The following is a 24,496-nucleotide window of genomic DNA, read 5'->3' as shown; positions in this document are numbered from 1 at the left end:
TAGACTGTTTCTAGAAGGTCATTTTCATTGTTCATTGGTCAATGTTAAGTTTTTTCATATACTTCAAATAATAAGACAACTATTATTAGGTGTATGGAATAATTGTGAAGTGAACATGTATGTCTGGTATGATTATCTGACCTCTAATTAAGGTTAAGACTGATCTAGCTTTATTCTGGTGTTCTTTAACTCCTTTGGTTGAGGCACCTTGGTATTTTAATGATTGATCTCTCAATTATTTGGTCATTAGTGTACCTTAGAACAGATATCAAGGTATTTCTGCATATTGACATATGTATTATACATTTATCAATCTTTAGTTTTGTGTGTAGAGTTATGTCAACTGTTGTTGGTGTTTTTGATGTTTTTCTATTGCAAATGGAGTTGTCTGTTTGTCTTAATATCATGTCTCATTGATATCTTATCCCTCTTTATTTACTGTGGATTCTTTATTATTTCTGGAGTATAATTTTTATCCTAATGGATAGTATGCAAATTTGTGTCAACCAATTAAATCAAGCACATTGTGATGAAAAATCGTTTTTTCAATTTTCAAAAATAGCGGTTTTACTGAATGCAGATGAACCCACAGAATGACATTTGTCACAAAAATTAATATTCTGAGAAGCAATTATTTGTCAATAAATGATAAGCCAAAATACTTCAAAGTGATTATTTATATTACAGTAAGTTTTCTGTACATTTTAAATACATATTTATATATAAATGTACATAAGTTTTTTTACAATGTTAGATAGTGCTAATAACCAATTCTCTTCATCATCTCAAAAGTCATACAAATATAAATAAAATCCCACAAAGAAATGTGAACTTTCAAGCAAATCATTCTATAACTGAAAACAATTTATATTTTTTTAGTAAAAATAATTACGATGTAATTGCAAGACCATAATAATTTGTAATTGCAAGACCATAATAATCTCCTTCATATTGCATTACAGCCTTTTTCTTTTTTTAATAATGCCTTGGAGGTAGATTTCGTATGTTTTCATGTTCTGAAATCCTCAAGTATGCAATTGCCTTACTAGTGGCAGATTTGGCTGAAAACAGTTATTCATCGAATATGCAGCAAAAATTCACTGAGTTTTATTATTATTTTCATATAAAGCTTGTTTTGATGTAGTGCTTGGTTATAGTACTAAGAAAATATCACAGATAAAAAATATATATAACATGTATTAAATAACAAATAAACGACCATGCATAATTATGATCTTTTAAAAGATGAAATGCACATCTAAATTGAGCTCTATGGTTCATCACAAGCATGAATTACAAAATACCACCATAAACTTTCCTAATCAATACAGACAAATTATAAATATAAAAAAGAAGATGTGGTATGATTGCCAATGAGACAACTCTCCACAAAATACACAATAGAGGGATGACAAATTATCAGAATTTAAAAAGGTCTTGGCAGTTGAACTTGGAAAAAATAAGTCTGATAACTTAGTAAATTATGCAAATTTAGCGATTGAAATCCCATTATATCTTGTAAATTTATCATACTGACAAAATGACCTTAATGTATATCAAAAAGACAATCAATTTAACATATTATAAAATAAATAGTCATTTTATCCAGAAATGGAGAATTATCTCCAATAACCACTTGTCAAATCATAAAATTACTTTAAACTTTGTTTATGCTTAAAGTAACTTGCTCTATCAGTTAACTTTGTTTTCGTTTATTTTTATTTTTTTATTTAGGGGGAAACTTCTAGCTTTATACTTGTTTATATGCACAAACATCATAATTTTGACTCCACTATTAATTCAACCAGAAAAAATACTACTGTATGGCTAAAATCAAATTTATTTCATTATTAGAAGTCTGTTCTTACATATAACTCATTTATAGCAGATTTGTGACTTATTCAATACTGAGTTTTAATTCAAAATAAAGTTATAAAAAGTTTGATTCAGCCAGTTTTATTTCTTCTTTTTAGCGATGTGCACTATGTTGCATCATTGCCCGTCTCATTGGATGTGGTCGATCAACTTCAGGATCATCAAGACAAGTTTTAAGTCTCTGTTGATATTCATATTCAGCCTGCATTCCCAATCTATATTCCGCTTCATCTCTTTCAAAATCTTGTTGTTTTAGTCTGTGATTATAGTCTATTTGGCCAGATAAATCATTTTGGTACTGACGATTTTTGTGCCAATTTTTCTCCATTTGTTCATATTCATATTTTTTGTTTTCTTCGATTGTCCTTAATAATTCTACTTTTTCTCTTTCAGCTACTGCTTGTTTTTTCTCATTTTCCATCACTGAAATTGAAATCAAATAATTACTAATAAACCATATTTATACTACAGAGATACATCAAAATCACAAAAAAAACTGAATAATCTAACCTTTTGGCATAAAAACGAACCCTGCAGAAAATAATGTATTTTGAAGATTTTTTTTTAGTTTATCTTCGTCAAGAATGTTCAGACTTTGAGATATAAGCTCAAAATTTCAATTTAATCATTGTTATCAATGCAATGTTCAAATCAAACTTAATTTTAGCTGTTGTACTGACTGATTTCCTAATCTTTTGTGTGTTTTTATTTAGATACATATTTACATGTAATGCACATCACTATACACTGTATACAGTCATGGGTAATTTCTCATTAAAGCTTCAATTTGGTCTAAACAAAGTCACAGATGGATTTTAAGTCTAAGTCATTAAAACTAAGTGTCTTGTTCACAGAGCAGTTAGGAAACTTTAATAACTTCATGTATATGTATTCAGCTACTACAAATGTAAATATAATTGTTATCTTACATCTCTCTTGTAACTGTATAGCACGTCCCCGCAGTACATCAGCTAATAACTTTTTACGAGCCTCTCTTTCAAGCCTCCACTGGTTCAAACGTTTCTGCCACATCTTTTCTACCTCCTCATGAATCAATCTTTCTAGTTCAATCTCATTTGCCATTTCTTCCTCCTTAAGCTGTCGGAGGTATTCACGGTATCTTCTATCTTCCTCTCGCATTTCTTTCTGTTTTAATTAAAAATAATTATAATGAAAGTTTAAGTGAAATAGACATTTTCCTCCTTATGACTTACTGATAAAAAAAACATTTGCTGATTATATTATGGGTTATATAATTGGCAAAGTTTAAACTAATACACTTTTTCTTATCAGTTAAATTGCCATTCCAATAATGTGATAAAAAGCAAACAACAAAAATTTTTGATGCCCGAAAAAAAAAAATGGAATGCTGGAGAAAATAATTCATTAAAAATGATAATTTTATCTTGAATTAAAAAAAAGATAAAAAATTTTATTTACAGCCTGCATAATCTGTAAAATGAAATACCTTTTTCTGCATTTGTTCCAATGCTTCATTCCTGGACTCCTCTAATAACTGTTCAAGAATCTTCAAATCAAATGCTAATTGTTCTTGCTCTAACTTAGCCTTCTTTTTCATCTTGAGTTGTAGAGACATATCTAACATATCTCTTGTCTCATTCTGTTGACGGACCTTATCTTCCCATGCTCTCTGTTCCTCAATCTTACGCAACATTTCTTGCTCAAGAAGAAGTTGTCTTTCTTCTTGTTTGAGACGTTTTTCTTCTTCTTTCTTTTCTTCCAAAGCTGCCATTTGTAATCTAAGCACCTATAAAATAAATATTAGTAGATAAGTTTTAAGACCTTTAACTGCAGCCACTAGATAAAAGTGACCTTTTAAGTAAAAAGTAACATTTTGTCTGTGGTTATCTCCCATTAATTATATTTTCAACTACAATCTAACTTTTCTTAATTATAATCACATTGAATCAAGGCACATGGGTTAAATTTATTACATGTATATGATATTCATAATCATCAACCATTACCTTAAGTACTTCTTGATTTCTTTCGTATGTTGCCTTAGCATCCCTCTCCTCTCTGGCAGCTTTAGCAAGTCTATCTTCTTCCCATAATTTGGCATACATATCATCCTCAATTCTCTTCGCGTGGTTTAATTCATCCTTCACTCTTAGTTGTTCTAATCTTTCCACACACACTTCATCCTGTTGACGTTTAGATAATGTGGATCTAAGCTCTTCACATTGATCTCTGGATAAAACAAATCAGTTATAAATAAAAAACTGTAGGTTGTTGAAAAGATGAATAAAAAAAGTGAATTTTTAATATCATGTCAATTAGAACTTTGTTTCATGTTTCAACTTGAAAAGTGTAATAAACTTGAAGTTTTAAATTATTCATGAAAAAGTTAACACCGAAAAATCAATCTGTAAGAACTTTGTTGTAATTTTCTTACAGCTTGGGGTAAGTGTACATGTATAAGAAGAAAATGCAAATCAGCAGTGTCAAGTGCTTCCATATGATTTTGGGGGATTTTTGATATTTTAACACCACTTTCAAGCACTGCATTTAGGCTATTTAGTGTCTGCTAGTTTTTAATTGATGTAGGAAGCAGGAGTACTCGGATAAAACCACCGCTCTTTAAAAGGAAAACTAGTCAATTAAGATTTGGAGTTGAGTGAACTAGCACAAGCAGGGTTCAACTCACAACCTCAGTGTTGACTGGCTAGTGATAACAGTAGAAACTACTCAGACCACTTGGCCAAGGAGGTTCCTCAAGTTCTAAGTTTTCTATTTGATTGACAGTTAAAATATATGCAACAATAAACATGTACAAAAGAAGTTATATATACCTGAATTGTTGGTCATATTTCTCCTGTACATATTGTAGTCTTTCATCTTCTCTTCTGTCTTTAAGGAACTTAGCTCTTTCTCTCATTTTTGCCTGTCTTTCAAGCACAGTTTCTTCCTTTGCATCCATTTCTCGTAAGTACATTTGTTCTTCTTGTCTTAACAAACTTCTCAGTCTGACAAATAATTAAAGATGGTGATTAAAATAAAGACTGATTAATTAAATACATGTGACTAGCAATCTTATGTTCGTAAAAAATATAAATGGACTTTGTTTTGTTTAAAATATATGCAGTTAGGTCAACAACTCAACAACTGAATGCATTTCATTTATTATTTCAGTCTCCGTGACAAAATAAGAGAAAGGATTAGACACCATAAATTTTGAATTTTTAAAACTTTTTTCATAAAATAAAAATTTTGTGCTTAATTGATCAATACAACATTTTAACATTTTTTTTACAATTTAAATGCATCTTTGAGCTCACAAGATTTGAAAATGGTAAGCCCAAACATATTTTCATGAACCCATGACTCATGGACTCCCCTTAGTGATGAGAACCCTGTTACTTTGTATACATATATTAAAAATGATGTTTATGACACCACTGGGATGCCAAAATATATTGACAATTATATATTATAATGTAATTTTGTGTTGCAATGTCTCAATGGTAAAGTTGACACAATGTCTTAAATGATAAAGTTTCAAACATACTTGTCTCTTCTGTCTTCAACAGAGAAATGATTAGCCTGGATAAGACCTTCCACTCTTCTTCTAGTTGCATTAAGTTTTAGTTTTCTGTCTGTTGTTCTTTCCCATTCATTTTTGATGTCATTAAATTCCATATTTTCCATATTCTTTGAGTATGATGCTAATTTGTCTTCTTTTTTCCTTCTTTCTAAAATTAAATACTCTGGTGGCCTTTTGTTTGGAGGTCTTGCCATCTGCAAATAAAAATCAAAATGTTAAAAATGATTAAACAGTTAGCAATGGATATCTACATGTAGTTATTGTTAAGTGGTTGTACATGTACATGTATTTATGCTATAAAGTCCTTCATGTAAAGGTAATTCACTATAATATATATACATGTAGCTAGACCACCAATGAGATAATGAAGAGTCAAGAAGTCTGTTTTAGTGTTCAAGATTAATTTTATAAACTCTTTCAGAAATGCTATGGACTATTTAAGAAATCAAATTTCTGTCCTCCTAAATTCCACAGCCAACTTGATGCATTCAAAGGTTTCATTAATGACATATGTCCAAAAACACTGGTGTTTCCATGGCCATAAATTGGCATAATAAATTTTATGTAACACCATTTCTGAAGATGGCTCACACTATTGCTGCCTGTATGAGCCTTTGCATTCAGAATATAATGTTAGAATGATATATTGTGTATCAGATTCCAAAGTTGTGCAGTAAGTCTGAGTGCTATATATATAGAGAGTCAGCTGAAATTTGTAGCAGTTATCAGAAAAAATAATCTAAACTATCAATCGTGTTCACTCGAGATATAGTTTTTCACATTTCATTCATAGATTGTCAAAAGAAAAAACACTCCTGACCTACCTTTTAAGTGATTGCACTGTAATAAACCTGACATTTACATTTTCCAAAATGTTTTCCATTGCAAATCTGCCATCTTCCTTCTATGAGGATCGTTTGTTTAAATATGACACACGTCACCTGTAATGTTCTTTTCATTGATGTGATAAAGTTTCCCATGCTTTCTACAAATGTTTTTGAAATTGAACTCTACGGAAACACTTCCAGTTAAAACACTGGCGGATTACACCATTCAAAATTGTCTTGGGAAATGTGAAGGTCGGGATTATCACTGTGCAATCACTTTATTATAATAAAAGGTAGGTCAGTAGTGGTTTTTCTTTTTTGCGATTTATGATTGGAATGTGAAAAACTATATCACAAGTGAACGTGGTTGATAGTTAAGATTATTTTTACCAATAACCGCTACAAATTTCAGCTGAAGGCAACTGTAGACTGTATTTAATACAGATTTCATTGTATTGGAAAGTCTGGAGGCTTGGCTGTACTGCATGTTTAAATAGAAAAGAGTAAGTCTGGTAAGGACAGATTTTGGTCTCAAATTTCAGGTTCATCTGACGAAAGATGTTGACCACTTTTTTAACATTTAAGTGTCTATTTCATTTGATTCAATTGATTTAAGTGAAAGATTTTAACTAATTTAGTAATTAAAAACGGTCTAATTCAAGCTCAAATATGAAAAATCTACCAAATATGCTGAAAATTCTCACTGTTAAGATGTTTTTTGTCAAAATGAAAGTGGCTGCATCCGTGTTCATCCTCATCCTTTATATATGTTATGTATTATCAACAAATACAACCTTCATTTAAATATTTTGAATGAACATGAATGCGTCCACTTTCGTTTTACACGGACACCGTCTAAAATTTAACCAAAATGCTAGAATTGAGAAGATTTCAGTTATTAAAATGATGGTGCTAGAACTCGATGTATTTACATGGTATTGTCAAAAACAGCCAATATTTATGCACTTACTGGACCTACTCCTTTAACGAAAACTGCTGTCTAAACAGTCTAGTGAATACAAAAATATTGTTTTGTTTGCTGACAGTGAGAACGTAATAGACAAGTAAGAAAAACTGCTCGAACAATAACAAATAATTTGAAGAACTGCAAGATAAATTGTATGTGATATTGGTACTGTTTGATATACCGTAAATGTATACTCACAATTGCAACTGACGATGGCGAAGGACCCGTAAATTCACGAGTCCTTCGAACATGTTTTGTTATCATCATTTTGAATGGATTATCTGCAACGTTATCGAAACAAATTTAGAAGTTATAGAGCTGGTTTGTCTACAATCATGGCCACAGTATTTACGTTTCCAGGAAGTGACGTCCCCAACAACACTAAAAAATTATATTCTATTTATAGTCCCGATAACATAAATACTTGTCAATACCAATATGTGAAGCTTTTGTGCAAATATTTCATTTAATAATTATCATAGAAATAAATGTTTTATTCACATTAAAATTAGCTGCAAAATATTTCATGAATAACAATTATACAAAATTAATTTATAGATCAGGGCTGATAAACCTAATTTAACTATTCCAATAAAACCGGAAAGGTTTGGCGGAACTTTTGAACTTTCTAAAAGAATACTTTCTAGAAATAAACAGCCTTTTAATGTAAAAACGTATGTAGTAACTTATGTAAGTGAGCATGTTTTATAGATGTTTTGAAAATAGTTGTCAATACAACTGTGGCTCCTGAAAATTGACCCCCTGGCACTGCTGACTGCTGAAATTGAAGCTTTCGAGACGTTTCGGGCCCTCACCAGTTCGGCCCCGTAGTCCTATAATATAAGACTCTGGAGGTTCATATCATTAACATTCAACGTTTTTATCGGATATTATTTTTTTAATATCAATTTTGAACCCCAGAGTCTTATAAAATTTGTAATTTTGACTCCAGAGTCTTATATAATTTGTATAGGACTATTCGGCCCTGAACAGGTTGGGAACAAACCCTCTCTATGGTGATTATACATTTTGTACCTGTAAAGAGGGATAAAATTATCCCTCTATAGAGGGGTATTTTTGTTTAGACTGGATTTAAATCAAAACAGGGCAGAATGGCATTCTCTACTTATTGGTAACAAGACAAATCGGCACCCAGACAAATCGGCACCCAAGTCCGAAGACATTTCGGCATCCATTTTGGACATTTCGGTATCCGCACAAATCGGCACCAAGACAATCCGGCACCTCGTTTTTAAAAAATAAATTTATTATCAAAAATTAAAGAATTGTTGCATAGATATTATAATTTGTATATAAAATATGCATTACAAAAAGAATAATCATCATTTAATTAAGCTCTTAAAGATTATGTACGAATAAACATAATTTAATTAAATCATAATTGATTGTTAGATATGTTGTTGATAGTTATTGTTTGAATAAAGGTGTCCAGAAGGTAATGGACTACATCTACAAGACGTGGATACGCAACAGTGTATTTGACATTGACTACTGGTGTGTTTATATGTCCTCCATCCGTACCAACAATGATGTCGAGGGGTGGTATAACAGTGTCAACACCAGAGTATACACCAGAGGACCAGTGCCATTCTATTCCTTGGTTACCGAACTGTTTAAGGAAGCATCCGATATTCCTCTACAGCTAAAGTTAGTGTCTGAAGGCAAGCTCCAAAGGTACCAGCGCAAACAGAGTAGACAGACCCAGGGCCGTCTTTTTGCTTTGTGGGACGAGTACTGCAACAACAGCATCTCCGCGTCTAGACTCCTTAAGGAGTGTGCCAGTGTTTACGTACCACCACCAAAGTGACTTTGAGTGTTAAGCCTTATAGTGCTTGTATATATGTTATGTTATGATTTCAGTATGTAACCTTTGTGTTCATACCTATAGTATGCCTTTGACCTAGTTCATCATGTTTATTACAACCATGAACCATGCTTTTAGTGCTTCATTTTGTGCTGTGTATTATGTGTTGTATTGTTATAAATGTTTTGTTTGTCGGTTAAAAATATACTTTGCCGACTCTAAATACAGCTTATTTATTATTATTTATTATTTATTACATTTATTACATGTATGCATAAACTGTTGAATATAATACATAATAGATATAATAAATAAATATTATTAATATTCTACATGTGTTTTATTGATTTTGGATACAATGGTAACAGAACTATGGAGTACATTAAAACTAGTACATGCACATTCCAAGTACATGTGTGGTGAAATCTATATAGTCAGAATGTTCATTGTTTCAGGAAAAAGAATTTACACAAATAATACACCTATCAAAATGACTAAGCTGCAGTACAGTCTTGTGAACAAACAAATAACTAAAAGGAATATACCCCTTAATAAGATACATATTCAAAGATTTGTCTGGGTGCTGAACAAATAACTAAAAGAAATAAACCACTTAATAAGATACATATTCAAAAAAACAATGTACAATATTGACAACAATGTTATAAATAGTGCAGGAGACAAATAAATAACACTCAAACATAATTGCTGAACAGCAAAATGCCCTCATACATAAACAGTGCCAGGAAATGTTAATTTTTGGTTCACTATATATATAGATCAAAGATATATAATTTTAAGGTGCTGATTTGTCTAGGTGCCGATTTGTCTGGATGCCGATTTGTCTTTCACGGGTGCCGATTTGTCTATGGTAGGTGCCGATTTGTCCGGGTACCGATTTGTCTGGGTGCCGAACTGTCTAGAATTCCTACTTATTATGGCAGTAACCTGCAACAGTTGATGCACCAATTGATGTACTTAGTTTAATATGCACATGCCCAGTTTCCTGCTTATCTGACTAAATATAAAATCTATTGTTCACCATGATTGAAAGCTGTGATGATCAGGTAAATTCTACTCACTTATGCCTCACTGAACAGAATTTCTCTTGTTAGATTTAACATGAAATTTAAAGGTCAACTATTCCTTTTGATGTTGATCAGGTGTTCAGATAGGTATACAATAGATTTCAAGTTTTGTCACTTTAGCAGAAAACGGGTTATCCCAATTTTTAGTAAAGTGCATATTATGTTGATGCACCTACTGCTAGAGATTATAGCCAATACAATTAGAAAATGCCATTCTGCCCTAATTTGCTTTATATCCAGTGCAAACACAAATACCCCTCTATAGAGGGATAATTTTATCCCTCTAAAGAAGGTTTATCCCTCTATACAGGTATAATCACCATCCAGGGGGTTTGTTCCCAACCTGCTGAAGCCACAAAACTATTTCATATTGTTCACAACTTAATCATTAAAAAAATTATCTGCAAAATTACTTTATATCCTTCCCGCTTCTGTGTCAATGGATGTGATATAGACTTTTTGTGCTAATGCGGCGTAAAGCAACCAACAATCAATCAAATCGGCTTCTGTACAACGTCTAGTCTATAATTGGTCCTCTTATTGGTTCATTCCGACTTTGTTATTGTACTTACATGTATCACATGGGAAAATTATGCATTGACGTCACTACCAGCATACAAAATAGTGCAGACTACGTTATTTGAGGGTGTATTAATGCCCTTTACTGTCAGGCGCCAAACGGCCATTTTTGACTACTGTTAGCATTAAATTGATTAAAATGTTATTATAATTTACCATATTTTAATACATTAATTTATTTTATTATAGGTTTTAGAAATTACATTCAGGATGAGATGAAAAAGATTTACACATTTAATAATCAGATGTAAAGATGGCAACACTAGAGGATTTAGCAGAAAGTTTTGATGGTCGCTTAGAATGCATGCGGACACTCGTAGATCTACAGTTTGCAGCAGAAGAGGTTGACTGTAACAAACATTTCGAAACCTTGTTGAATGAAGTGGAAAAACTTGAAAATGTCTTGTCTGTGATGAGATCTGTTGTTCAAAAACAGAAGGAAGAATCTAAACAAATACAGGTGTGAATTTAGATTCGATATAAAAAGTATTGATGATGTGCAGTGTGCAGCCAATAAATGAAATTTATTAAAAATTGCATGTACATTGTACATGTTCTTGATGTTACAGTGTAGTTTTCATCAATATCTCCATTTATTTGACAAGCAAGCTAATTATCTGTTCTTTAGTATACGTAGTTGCTGGTTCAATGTTAAAATAAGCCTTATGGGAGACCCAGGGAAATCTCAATTATGGGTGAATCATTCTGAATGGCTGATTTTGTATTACAAAAGTGTAACAGAAATTTTAAAATCATGAAAATTGCATTTTAGGATGAATGCCCAATTTTCAAAATAACTTTCCTGTGTATAAAAGAAATAGTTCTAATTGTTTGGATAGAAGAATAAGCTAGAATAGACTTTCTTGGTGTTAACCATGTTAACTGTTTACTGTAGGGGTGCTATACACAGTTTCGTATAAAAAACTAGGGGTTATTCGAATTCCCCGACTAAAAATAGACTTGGAGGGAAGTCCCTTTTTATCAACCTAATTGGTAAAAAAGTATCATGTTTTTTATATTTGATTGTAAAAATAAGTTAATTAGCTTCAATTAAAACAGGTTGAATGATTAAAATATTTTTTTAAAATTAGATTAAATACACATGTTTTAAGGGGAGACAAACTGTAAACATCCTGTTTTTTTGGCAGTGAAAAGTGTAAAACTTATTTGCACCCACTGTAGCTCTTTTCGGAGCAGGCGAACGTAGCCTGAAGCCTAAATTTTTAGAAAGACCAGGTAAAAACCTATGAAATTCATACAGTTTTGAATATGAAAAATGTGCATGTATCATGTCTGCATGGGTGTGCACATGGCCTGATTTCATGTTTTTTATGCATATATGAGGCAATGTTTTCCCATTTTCTCTGGATAAAACTTTTTGGTACTATTAAAAGTACAATTTATTTTTATTTCATTATAAACTAGAGAAAATTGTGATTCTAATGATATCTAGTTTTATACAAGTATCTTCATTAACATTAACACCACTAAGGGTCAATTATAGATAGTCCCTCAAAATATGACGTCATAGAAAATAAACAGCTGCGCCATGAGCGCATGATACGCCTTACGTCTTGTGTGGAAGTTTTATGCAATAATCATAAATAGTTTCTGAGAAAGTTTTAAGCAAAAACCATATATTGTTTTTGAGATACGGCAGGACATGTGAAACCCCCAACCCTGTTTATTTTTTACAAAAAAAATAAATATCACTAAAATAAAATTTTGAATCAAAACCAAAAAGTATACAGATCTTTAGATTAATATAACAAAGAAGTGTGTAAAGTTTTAAGCAATAATCATAAATTGTTTTTGAGATACGGCACAACATGTACAAAAAACCTCCCCCTTTTTTTACAAAATACACAATAACTCAAAAATGAAATTTTGAATCATCACCAAAAAGTATACAGATCTTTAGATTAATATAACAAAGACATGTGTAAAGTTTTAAGCAATAATCAGAAATCGTTTTTTGAGATGTGGTGCGACATGTAAAAAAACCCTCCCCCTTTTTTACAAAATACTCAATAACTCAAAAATAAAATTTTGAATCATCACCAAAAAGTATACAGATATTAAGATTAATATAACTAAGAAGTGTTTAAAGTTTTAAGCCATAATCAAGAATTGTTTTTGAGATACGGTGCGACATGTGAAGAAAGCACACCCCTGTTTTAGTTACAAAGTGCTGTAACTCAAAAAGTTTTAATCTTATTTTCACAGATCATTTGACCATCATAAGAAACAACTATCTTAAGTTTCATGAAATTTGGATAAGTTGTTCTCAAGTTATGGTGCGACATGTTTACGCCGGACAGACGGACAGACACCGGACATTTGTATACCATAATACGTCCCGTCAAAATTTTGACGGGCGTATAAAAACTGTTGATTGCACCCTAGGCTACAACTACATGTACATGTATGACTAGTGTGCATACTCAGACCCTCTTTTTGTACTCTTGATATGATACAGAATCCTAAAACCAGTTAATTGCACTTGAAAAGCATTCAGCATTAAAGTTCAAACTACATCATGATCATGTCCCTACTCTCTGAACTTTTGATTTTGTTTGTGTTGCTTAGTATTTGGTTTTCTATTTGGTATATTGCTGTCATTTGGTTTGTCTTTTAACAATGTTTAATCATGGTACTTATTATAAATTTCAAGTTGCCTATGCTTTGCTTTTTTAACCATATGATCAGTAAAAGTTAAGTGTTATGGTCATGATGGTGTTAAAATTTTGTCAATGATATTTTTTTACTTTTTTCAGGATGTAAAGTTGACATTTGAAAATATGATTAGCCATTTGCAGTATAGTTGTCAACATGTACCTGTACACATACCACAACCAGCAAAGAAGGAGGCTGTTCATGCTGTTCATCAGTAAGAAATAACTTAGGTCCAAACTTTTTGAATCATTAAATGCATTTTTGCCACACACATTTTGTTTACCGGTAATATAAATAAGAAGATGGTATGAGTGCCAATGAGACATCTCTCCATCTATATTTTAAGACGGTACAAAATAGATTGACACTTTAGAATGGTTTTCTTTTTGTTGAATAGACAAAGCCATGTTCTAATTCCAACAAAACATGCCCAGGGGTACATATGTGTGATGTTTCCAATGAATCTGCAACAGCAATTATTTTTTTCAATGACACTGGATATAAATGGAACATTCTTTGGAAGTTGCTCTCTATGAATTTCAATTTGTGCAAAATTAAATTCTGATATTTTTTTTTTAAATGTTTGTACTGCATCAAATTAAAATGATGGCTTTCCACACAGGTCTGAATGGTCAGATTAAAATTTTAAATTTTATTACTGGTTTTTTTTTCCCATCAGACTGTCATTTAGCAGTATTAAATAAGTTGTTTTAAAGGCTTTATAATTGAATTAAATAAGATTATGTATTTTATACATGTATTAGTAAGGTGATGCACTGAATTTATCTTTTTACAGGGAAGCAAAGACTAAAAAAGAGAACCAGACAACTTCAGTTAAAAGTGGAAATGGAAGCAATAAAGTAAAATCTGCAGAAAAAAATGAGAAAAACGGTAAAAAGTCAGGAAAATGTGATGTTTATGTACCAACAGTGGAATATGTAACAGTTGAAGAGTTTGAAGGAGTACCGAAGTTTGTATACCTATATATGAATGCATGTTGCATACTTTAACTCAAACAGAGACTTAAAAAAATAAGCTATGAACACATATATTTTAAAAACAACTAACAACAAAAATTTTGACTAGGCATTCAATTATTTTACTATAATTTTTTTTTTAAATGCATCAAAAAAATTTTGGGCCATGAATTTTAAAATAAGATTATACTGCAGGTGGGATTTCTTTTTGTATGTTTTTATTGTTCTAAAGAAATGCACCAATAATTAGTGGTGTTATATGACCTTCTTGGCACCCTTGGACGTCTTTACTATGGTGATAATTATTGCAGCGTTGAATAGAGTTCTGTTACAAATAAGAGCAGCCAGAAAATAGTTATTAGCATTAAAATAGATGTCAAAAGAAAGTTAATTAGCAAAGGAAGTTTGTTATAGATTAAAAATACCTTGTGTAAATTAAACTATAAAAAGTTTTTGAGTTATCTCCCTTTGCAAATATAGTTTTGCAATGCTTTAGAAATACTGATAATAAATCAGTATCGGACATACTTTTGATTAAATCTTTTTTGGAAAATGACGCAGTCATTGTTCCATAACTGCCGACCTGATTTCTCTGCCTACCGCGCTTGGTTTCGTATTTACTAATTTCAATACAAACTGGAATGTGCTTGTGTTATCATTATGCATGAGCATTGTGTAGTAATCAGCCAGGAACCAGTTTACAAACTAACTGGTTTCTGTTTGTATTCCACTACAGTCGAACAAAGTGTTGTAGTTTGACAGGAACCAGTCCAGAATTTTGTAAACTACAAAACGTAATCGGTTATTATCATTCCGTTTTGGTGTTTCATACCGACTTATATGGTTTGAATAAGCTTAAGACCCTTCAAACATTAATGTGATAGGTATATTTAAGACTGTTTTACAAAAGGATGAAACTGTTTTGCTTTAAAAGTCGTACTATAGTGATATATGTTATGTACGGATTTCCACTCTCACCGGTTAATTTCTTCTTTTACACGTGCTTTTGAAACTTCCTGTTTAAACATCGCAAGTTTTAAAATTGTTTTTTGAGTGAATTAAACTTATTTTAACAATCACGAAGCGTTCGGGAATCATTTCAAGCAGTTTCTTCTTCTCTTTGATGATGGAAAATAGGTTTTCTCAAGAAAATACCGCAAATGATCGCAGAGGAATTGAAACGTACAAGTCAAGTCGGCACCTGGTTAAATTGGCATCTAGTCAAATAGGCACCTATTTGACGTCAATTTGGCTTCCAATAATATTTATTATAATATTTTCTATTCAATTAATTAATAACTGTTACCAAGTACATAGTGAATATTAGGTAAACAACGAAACCAAAGTGAATATGTTGTTGTGTATAAAAGTAAACAACGAAGCTATTGTTTTAACCATTAGACAATTATTAAAATTAAATGGAAAACTATGAGTCCCTTTCAATAAATCAAACTTTCATGCCAAATAATTAGCAAATTTGAGGTGTTTTTTTTTTCAGTAATGTTTAAACAGCATTAAACAAACAATCCTGTAAAAGACTCAACTGGTTAAATAATGCATAAAAATATCCAATATCTCATGTATTAGTCCAAATAATAATGACGTCTGACAAGGCTATTTTATTTTTTTCTGGGACGCCTTCCTAAGACGTTCGTAGGAAGGCTTCCTAAGAAGGCGTCCCAGAAAAAAATTAACATAGCCTTGTGGTCATAGGAAGGTGTCCCAGAATAAAATTTAAGAAGCCTTGCCAGACGTAATAATTATTTGGACTACTCATATATATCATTAAAAATACACCAAAAAATTCATGTAGTTGAGAAAAATAAATACATACAAAATGTACATGAACATCCAAAAAAAGTGAAAGTTAGTATTATCTCTTTTTGCTTTAAAAATTTACAACTGCATTTAAGTATTGAATGCTTTTTTTTTTGTAAATTCATTGAGGTGTAAAAGCGTTGACCGAAGTACTTTTTGTATGAAGCGCGTAAGCGTAAGGGCTTCATTCTAAAAATGTGCACACGGTCAACGCTTTTGCAACCCTATGAGGTTACAAAAAGAAACATTCAATACTTATAATTGCTTTTTTTAGCTAGGATCATAAAAACACGAATTTTATAACTTTTTTATTCAATTCATCTGTGCACTTTATTGTGGGACCACGTGTTATCATGAATGAAAAGTTTTATTGAGTGATGCAATTGCTTGAGGAATAACATGTGATGTGCAGTTAGCCAATCAGAATAAAGTATTATAATGAAACATATATCAAATGTAATTATAACAAAATACATTATGTTGTAAGAGTTATCTCCCCAAACACTGTTTTTCTTGTGGCCACCTCTCCTTCGTAACCGTAAAAGATTTTATTTTACCAAATTGCTCGTTACATATTTAGGATAAGAATATTCGTTTGAACCATAGCTCCTTGGGGACTCCATATGGAGTTATTCCCCCTTTTTCATTTGATTCAAGCGATATGCATTTTCAACTGGTAAACCATAACTGATAGAGACCTAACGTCTTCATGAGGTCATTGGTACTAAAAATGAAAATGAGGTCAATGTCAAAGGTCAAGGTCAATTTATAAATTTTGATTTTGGCTTATTTTCACTTCTTTTCAAATACTGTATGACATTTTGACAAATAATTTTTCATAAATTATTAGTTGCGACATGTATGTCCATACTTGTATATTTTGGTTGAAAGGCTGCGCATACAAAAAAGGGAGTTTTTGTCCATCTTACATTTAAAATTACGCGTCAAGTGGTAGTACTCATTAACCAAACATATTAAAGACCTAGGATATTTTGATTCAAGGTCCATGGTTTGTGACCTTGAAATTGAGGTCAAGGTCATAGGTTAATAGGACGTCATAAAGCCATAGGAACTAACATTTTAAACTGATTTTTCATATTTCAATATAAAAATAGATCTTTTCTAGTGGAAAGACTTCAATTGTTCTCTGAACAATTTGTTTTTAATTTACTTCATATTTTGTGGGAGAAGGGGGTTCAGACTATGTGGTATCAGGTCTGTTTGCGCCCAATACACTTTCGCACCTCGCACGTTCACACCCAAGGTTCGTTCGCACTCTACTCATTCGCGTCCAATTTTAATTCAAATTCAAGTTGAATAATTGGAAAATCATGATTGTTGTTTTAAATTGCTTTGGTGTAAATACTGAATGTATTTATAGCTTGGTATGAGTAAAACATTGAAGATTTTAAAGGTAAAACACAAAAGATAATTGTTTTTAAGCCCTTTGATCTGAAACAACGAAACAATAAAATATAGGAACCAAAATATAGCAATCCACTATTATAACCAAAACATGATAAAATTTATTCAACACACAGAAAAAAAAATAGTCAGAATCTCACTTCATTATGAAAGAGGTCAATGAAACAAAGTATAGCAATACACTAACCAAAACATGATTAAGAGTTATTCAACGCTAAATAAAACGTTGACAAAATACCACTTTATTTAGAAAGGATTATTATTATCTTTTACAATACGCTATCCAAAACATGATTAAGATTTATTCAACACAAAAAAAAATGCTGTCTCACTTTATTTTGAGACAATGACAACAATTATACATATAAGAAAACACTTGCTTACAGAGTTATTAAACACAAAACCAATTAAGATTAGTTGCGAACATGTAGGGTGTGAAAGTGAAAGGGGGTGAACTTGAGTTGGCGCAAACGTGAATGGGCGCGAATGGACCCGGATTCAGCCTATGTACCAGTGAGAAATATAGAAGCCTTTCCACGGGATTTATTTGTACAATTCAGGTAGTCTTGACCTATTCATTTGTCTTAAAAAAAAAACCAGCCAGTTGGCACCTTCACTTCACACACACACATATACGAATATCAATTATATGCTTACGAGACATGTTGCATTGTTAAACAAATTACGGTATGTGAAAATCAAGACTTGCATAAAAACTATCCCAATATTAGAGACAGTGGCGTCATTTTTCTTCAGAGCTTTCAGCTCTTTGATTAATAATAAGTTATAATATATGTATATTTTATGTTGCAGGTACATGAAGGGGCGTTTAACATACAGCCAGGTGAATGGTGCAATAGATGAATTAAACAAGCCATTGAAGGAAAAATACAAAATATTATCAATGAAGAGGACAACTTTGAATGATGTTAACAGAAAAAGATATGAAAAATTCAAGTTACAGGAAACAAAAGACACAGCAGGTTTTTTAGGAAGCACAACTGCACACAACTTTGATAACAGTTAAGGCTCAAACTACACTAATATTGGCCCTGAACCATATGCAATATTAAAATGAAATGTAGACTGAAATCAGATTGATTGGTTGTTGGTTGTTCAATGTCCAGTAGCAATTATATCTTGCATATACAGGACAATGAGAAATCAGAAAGTGACTCCGTATGGGACTTTTATTTTATTTATAAATGTTGTTTCCAATTATCCAGTAAGCTCTTTTACATTGTAGATGGACAGAATAAGAGAAAAACTAAGATGATTCATAGTATAACTAATCACCGTATTTGAATATAAAAAAATAATACAAAACATGACCGAACGACGCATGGATTAAACGAGTGCTTAGCACGAGTTTAATCCATAGCGGCGTTCGGTCACAAGTTGTCTTATTTTTGATATTCAAATACGGCGATTAGTTATACTTTTTATTACATTGTCAAATTGCTTTTTTTTATGAAATTAATGTACAAAATGTAAGGAACTATATGTTTTTCCTACGCATGTTTTGTTTCGACGTTATCGACGTCTTGACAACGCCTATTGTTGTATGAAGTCAGAGAGTGAAATAACCACTTTTATTTCACATGTGAAATTATTGGTTTTTATCAAACTGGGAAATCAATGTAATTCATTGCAAAACCAACAATTACCCTTTACTTGACTGATGATTTATTTATTAACCTATTTTACACTTTTTGGGTTTTTTGTCTTGCCTTGACAGAGTCAAAAAGCGAGACATAGATATGCTTTTTCCAGCGGCGGTGGGCGGGGTCAACAATGTATTAGTTTGTGATTAAGTCAGTTTATGGGAAACTACTAGTGGTAGGTCAATGATATTTGGTATGCAGTTGTATAAGCAATGGCATATCACATTCCATGGAGATTCTTCGGCTCTGCCCCATTAATCATGGTCAGTTGACTTTGAAAATTTACTAAGTTAACATGTATTAGTTTGTGAAGTGGTCAGTTCAAGGGGGAACCATTAGTGATAGGCCTATGTTAATTGGCGTTCAGTTGTATAAGGCCAAAAAAAATATGTCTTTCCTGCTGCCAAGGCAAAAAAATCAAGGTCGGTAGGTCAGGCTTTAAAAAAAAAAAAATTATTATTTTTGCACTCCTTGTCAGATTTGCAGATGGTTAAATATCATGTTTGGTTAGGATCATGTCTAATCTCTTTAAGGGGGCTTCTGGGTATAAATGATTTTTTTTCCTAATATAGGATTTCGCTATATTTTTTCATAAATGAACTTTATCATATACTTTAAAGAAAAATGAAATAAAAAAATGGGGTCACCGTTCATTTAAGCTAAAATCTGCCTCTGGAGGAAGCATACATTTTTGTTAATGTCCTTTTTTTCTGTTGAACTAATAGGAGAAAAAGAGGAAATATCGAAATAAAAAAATAACCTAATATAAGAAATCGCTTAAATTTTACAATTATTTAGTTTATGTACAGCTTATTTGAAAACAATAATAAAAAATATAGGTCACCAATGAGTTAAAAAAGATATTTCAAATTTAAGGCCAAAAAATGACATTTTTGCACCAAAGGGAGATAATTTGGAGCTTTTTTCAATTTTTAAAGTCATCTGGGGCTAAACCAAATCATTTTTTGGGGTTGTTTTTTGTACCATATCATAAAGTATCAACTAATAGTGTAATAAATAAAATTTGTACTGAAAAAATAAAGTTTTAATTTTTTGCTAAATTTTTTGGACCCACGAGCCACCTTAAAGAAGCTTTAATTGAATAATCCTTCCATTGCCGACGTTTTTTAACCTTAATTGTAGCACATTATTGCCAATAAAATAAAGATTTACCAAGAGTGTGACATATTGTTGCTTGAGCATTGAATTTTTTCCGGACATTGACATTTCGATACAATCATGGATTACAGTTTTTTTTTAGCATTAATAAATTGATTAAATTCGTCAAACCTCCATAGTTAAAGTAAAATTTTGAGTTTTTATCACTTGTCGTCGGTCATCTGTCGTTAACTTCTACAGATATCTTCTCTAAAACTATTGAACCAAATTTTACTAAACTTGGCCACGATCATCATTTGGCAGCAAATATATAAACAGCACTGAGCAGCTTTATTTTGTTTGTTTTATTTTTTTTGCTGTATTTAATTAAGAGGTCTAGCATTTAAGTTTTACTGTTTATATTTTAAACATGTATGAAAATATTATTTTTTTGAAGAATATATTTGAATCACCATGACCATGATGACCTACATTTTACACATGGATAACCTCATCTGTAGTTTTGCATTTAGAACCATTGATAAATAGTTTCTAGAATCATATATATCTAAAGCATCCATTTCTACTAAACAAATAATTCTGGTCTGACAGTAAGACTTGGTTCAGATAGAAAAGTAAAATTTTGAAGTATCTTGTTGTTTTACTCTAGAATTGCAATATAACGAACATCTTCATTTTAGAAAACCAATTTAGATCTCCTGAAGGAAAATCTCTTATATTGTGTATTTGAAGTATAGTCTTTACAATAAGTTTTACACCAATTTCAGGATGTTATTAACAAGCTAATTTATCTGAACAGATTTTTATTCAATATAAAGTATTGATTTTCCAGACAAGAGACTTGTTTTTCATTTCAAATAATTCTTTCAATCAGTATCTCTGTAAGCAGGAGCCATGGAAACGATATAATTCAAATATAATCTGCTACAGATTAAGTTTTATTGAAAAATGTTATTTTAATTCTTTTAAATTCTACTTAAGACTGAGAAAATAAAAGGATTTCTTGTTCTAACATTAATATAAATTTCAATAGCAGATGACATTTGAAATAACAACTTCCTCATTTTTTGGGGATTTTTTAAAACATCTTAAAAAAGGATTTTTAAATCATTACCTAGAAAATACATATTCACAATTGATTTTTTTTTTAAAGAAAATTGTTCATCATTGGTCAGACTATTCAATAGTATTTGTTTTCTGTGACCACTGTCATAAGGAAATGGCTTGTAAATGTATATGATCATGTTAAAAATATAAATGATTGAAATTTCCTGTTATCATGGCTATTGTCTGTGCAATTTATTTTATATTTCTTGCAGGAAACACCATGACTCCATGAGTTAACATTTCTGATCTACACAATATATTTGTCAAAGGCTCATTTGGCATTGACATTTCTTGATTACCACACGGATGAATACAATTTAATGATTCATTTACAATTGATTCATACAACTGTCAAGTACATGTACATGTACTTTCTCTTAATTGCAATTTTTGTTTTCTTCTACATTCATTTCTGATTATTGTATTTTTAGACAACAGACCAACCTGTTTTCTTTTTTTATATATTTTTATTAGTTTCTTTTGATACCACTGAATTCAGTAAAAGTTTTCTTCACATATTTAAAGATGTCAATAGTTTTCATGATGTGTAAATATGTTTTTTCATGTCTTTTAACTTTGGATTCTTTGTAAAAAATCTTTACCTTTCTTTTCAGGAGAATATTTCATTGTGGAGGAAGACATTAAAGAATTCTCAACTTTAAAAATGGACAATGTTGGACGTGCTATATTGACTGTTCTGCGACATTGTGGTCGGATGAAGGAGATAAGAGGAAGTGGTCATATCAGATATGCTTGTCTCCCTGTTTACTGAATGTACCCCAGTAATCAGATCAAATGATGTGTTCATTGTCCGTCAAAAATAGGTCACTTCATAAATATAATCAGATCAAAGTCCATCAAAAATAGTTCATCTATTCAATGTGGCTATTGATTTGACTGTGGCCATCAAAAATAGGTTGCAATATATATTGACTCCTGTGGCAATTGTTTTGCACAACACAAGAAATTGATTACACTATATATGCTTATCTGTTTACATGACTGAAAAGTCTGCAAATATAGCTTGAAAGAGCAGTTTTGGAACAAAACTACAAAAGGAGCATTTGCAAAAAATATACAGTATTCATTTATGATGGGCTATTTATAAAATAATATATACCTTGTTTGTTAAAAGAGAACCAAATGAAATGGAAAAAAATGTTTTTTTAGACTTTTTGAGCAACTTAATTTGTATGTACATTATGTAATAATTTAGAATAGATTACAACTATCCCAAACTTATATTGATCATAGTGATTATTAAACAAGTGACCAAAACCTTAAGGTTATTAAAATACCCTCATCTGTTTAGAATAAGTCAGTGTTTCTATTTTTTTATCCACCAATTAAGAATACAAAAATTGAATTCAAGAGATTCCAAGTTTGATTCTATGAATGAACTTCCCCTATTGAACTGTTATCATTTGGGGGAAACATGTCAGAGGTCATGGTATCAAAAAAGATATTTGCTTTGTGACATCCAATTTTTCTGGGAAAAAGCTATTGACCAATTGGAAGATGTATAATGGACAAATTTGACAAACAAGTACATTGCTTAATCATTTCCTAATGTAATGGTAATCTGACACACCATAAATAGAGAAAATTGTAAAGAAAAAATTTTTCAAATAAAGTGAAGACAGATTTTGAAATGCTAGAAATAGAAGGAATACAAATCATTTCATTTATATACTGGTAGTACTGCTAGCACTAATACAAATTTTCATCTAATTGTATAAAATGTACATCTTATAAACAATAAAAAAATATGAGTCATGTGTATGTATCTTTAACTATTCCTTAAGTTCTGCATGTTATGGAGTTTGGAGAAACCATTGCATTTCAAAAGTTCATTGTTTAAGGTTATTAGGTCTAGTGTGGATCTAGGAAAACTTGCATACATGTTTGTGAATATTTAATTTCATAGTTTTGCTGAAGTTTGCATAAAAGCCTATAGCATTGTCATCCATTAGATATTGGAAGATGTGGTATGAGTGCCAATGAATTTAACATTTATGAGAATTTTTATTTATGAGTAATTTTAATTTCGTGGTTCACCTATACCATTGAAATCCACGAAAAATTGATATTCAGCGAGTAATATTTAATCCACAGTATGGAAGATGAGGCCATTATAGACAGTCTTTAAAACACTCCTACATTTTTTAGAAATTGAAAATTGTGAAATCATATTTTTAGCCAAGCCAGTGTAAGCTATTACCCTCACTTGGCATTTGTCCATTCCTATATAACGGTATACAAAAATCAACTCCTCTGAAACTATTTAACCCATTTGAACGACACTTTATAGGCAGAATCATCCTTAAAAATTATGCTTGGTGATCTCACCTGTTTACCAATATGGCTACTATGGCTCAACCTTTAGAAAAAGAGTGTAGAATGCAAGTATCTTATAAATGATATTAAGCTAGAGGAAATCTGACAAAGGCGTTCAGAATATTTATATCAAGAGATACCTACTCTCCAATCTTACCAAAACTTTCAGACAACTCCCTTGTAGTTATTGCTCTTTTTGCATTTTCCTATAATCCAGAAAACTTACATGTAGAGAGGAACTTTTAAGGGGAAAATGATCATAAGGATCAGATTTGAAAAGCCAACTTAGATGATTTTTTCAGTAGATGTCTTCTATAAATTTTTGCCCTTTAGTGACAAACAATGTTGAGCCTATTGATCAGTTTTTACACAGTACCCTATATACAAAGATTTTTTATATCTACTTACAAGAGTTATAATATTATAAATAAGAGGATGTGGTATGAGTGCGAATGAGACAATTCTACATCAAAGGTATAAACAGTAAACAATTATAGGTCAAAGTGCGGCCTTCGACTTTACTGCCCTTTACTAACATTTTGTACGGCCTTTTATAACATTTTTTTTCTTTAAACTATTGTATTTGTTAACTGTATAATAAGGATATAGCATGTTTGACAAAATGTGTGTTGAATATTTGCTCAGAA

The 24,496-nt window shown here is 31.2% G+C and overlaps 2 protein-coding genes across 2 annotated transcripts; one reads left to right on the top strand and one right to left on the bottom strand.

The window, feature by feature from the left end:
• Positions 1-659: 659 nt before the first annotated feature.
• Positions 660-7,618, bottom strand: LOC134715945 (cilia- and flagella-associated protein 53-like). Its single transcript, XM_063578514.1, has 7 exons — positions 7,433-7,618; positions 5,405-5,634; positions 4,689-4,862; positions 3,864-4,086; positions 3,344-3,643; positions 2,805-3,021; positions 660-2,298 (listed from the first exon to the last, which is right to left on the bottom strand). The coding sequence occupies exons 1-7, from the start codon at positions 7,499-7,501 to the stop codon at positions 1,970-1,972; spliced, it is 1,542 nt and encodes a 513-aa protein (XP_063434584.1). The 5' UTR covers positions 7,502-7,618; the 3' UTR covers positions 660-1,969.
• Positions 7,619-10,918: 3,300 nt separating this feature from the next.
• Positions 10,919-23,197, top strand: LOC134715944 (spindle and kinetochore-associated protein 1-like). Its single transcript, XM_063578513.1, has 5 exons — positions 10,919-11,186; positions 13,504-13,616; positions 14,199-14,372; positions 18,436-18,605; positions 22,127-23,197. Exons 1-5 carry the CDS (start codon positions 10,980-10,982, stop codon positions 22,282-22,284), a joined length of 822 nt encoding a protein of 273 aa, XP_063434583.1. The 5' UTR covers positions 10,919-10,979; the 3' UTR covers positions 22,285-23,197.
• Positions 23,198-24,496: the final 1,299 nt, after the last annotated feature.

This window comes from Mytilus trossulus, chromosome 4 (assembly GCF_036588685.1).
Source record: "Mytilus trossulus isolate FHL-02 chromosome 4, PNRI_Mtr1.1.1.hap1, whole genome shotgun sequence".
NCBI lineage: Eukaryota > Metazoa > Mollusca > Bivalvia > Mytilida > Mytilidae > Mytilus > Mytilus trossulus.
The sequence above is the reverse complement of the archived record's forward strand: the minus strand, read 5'-3'. Positions and strand labels throughout refer to the sequence as shown.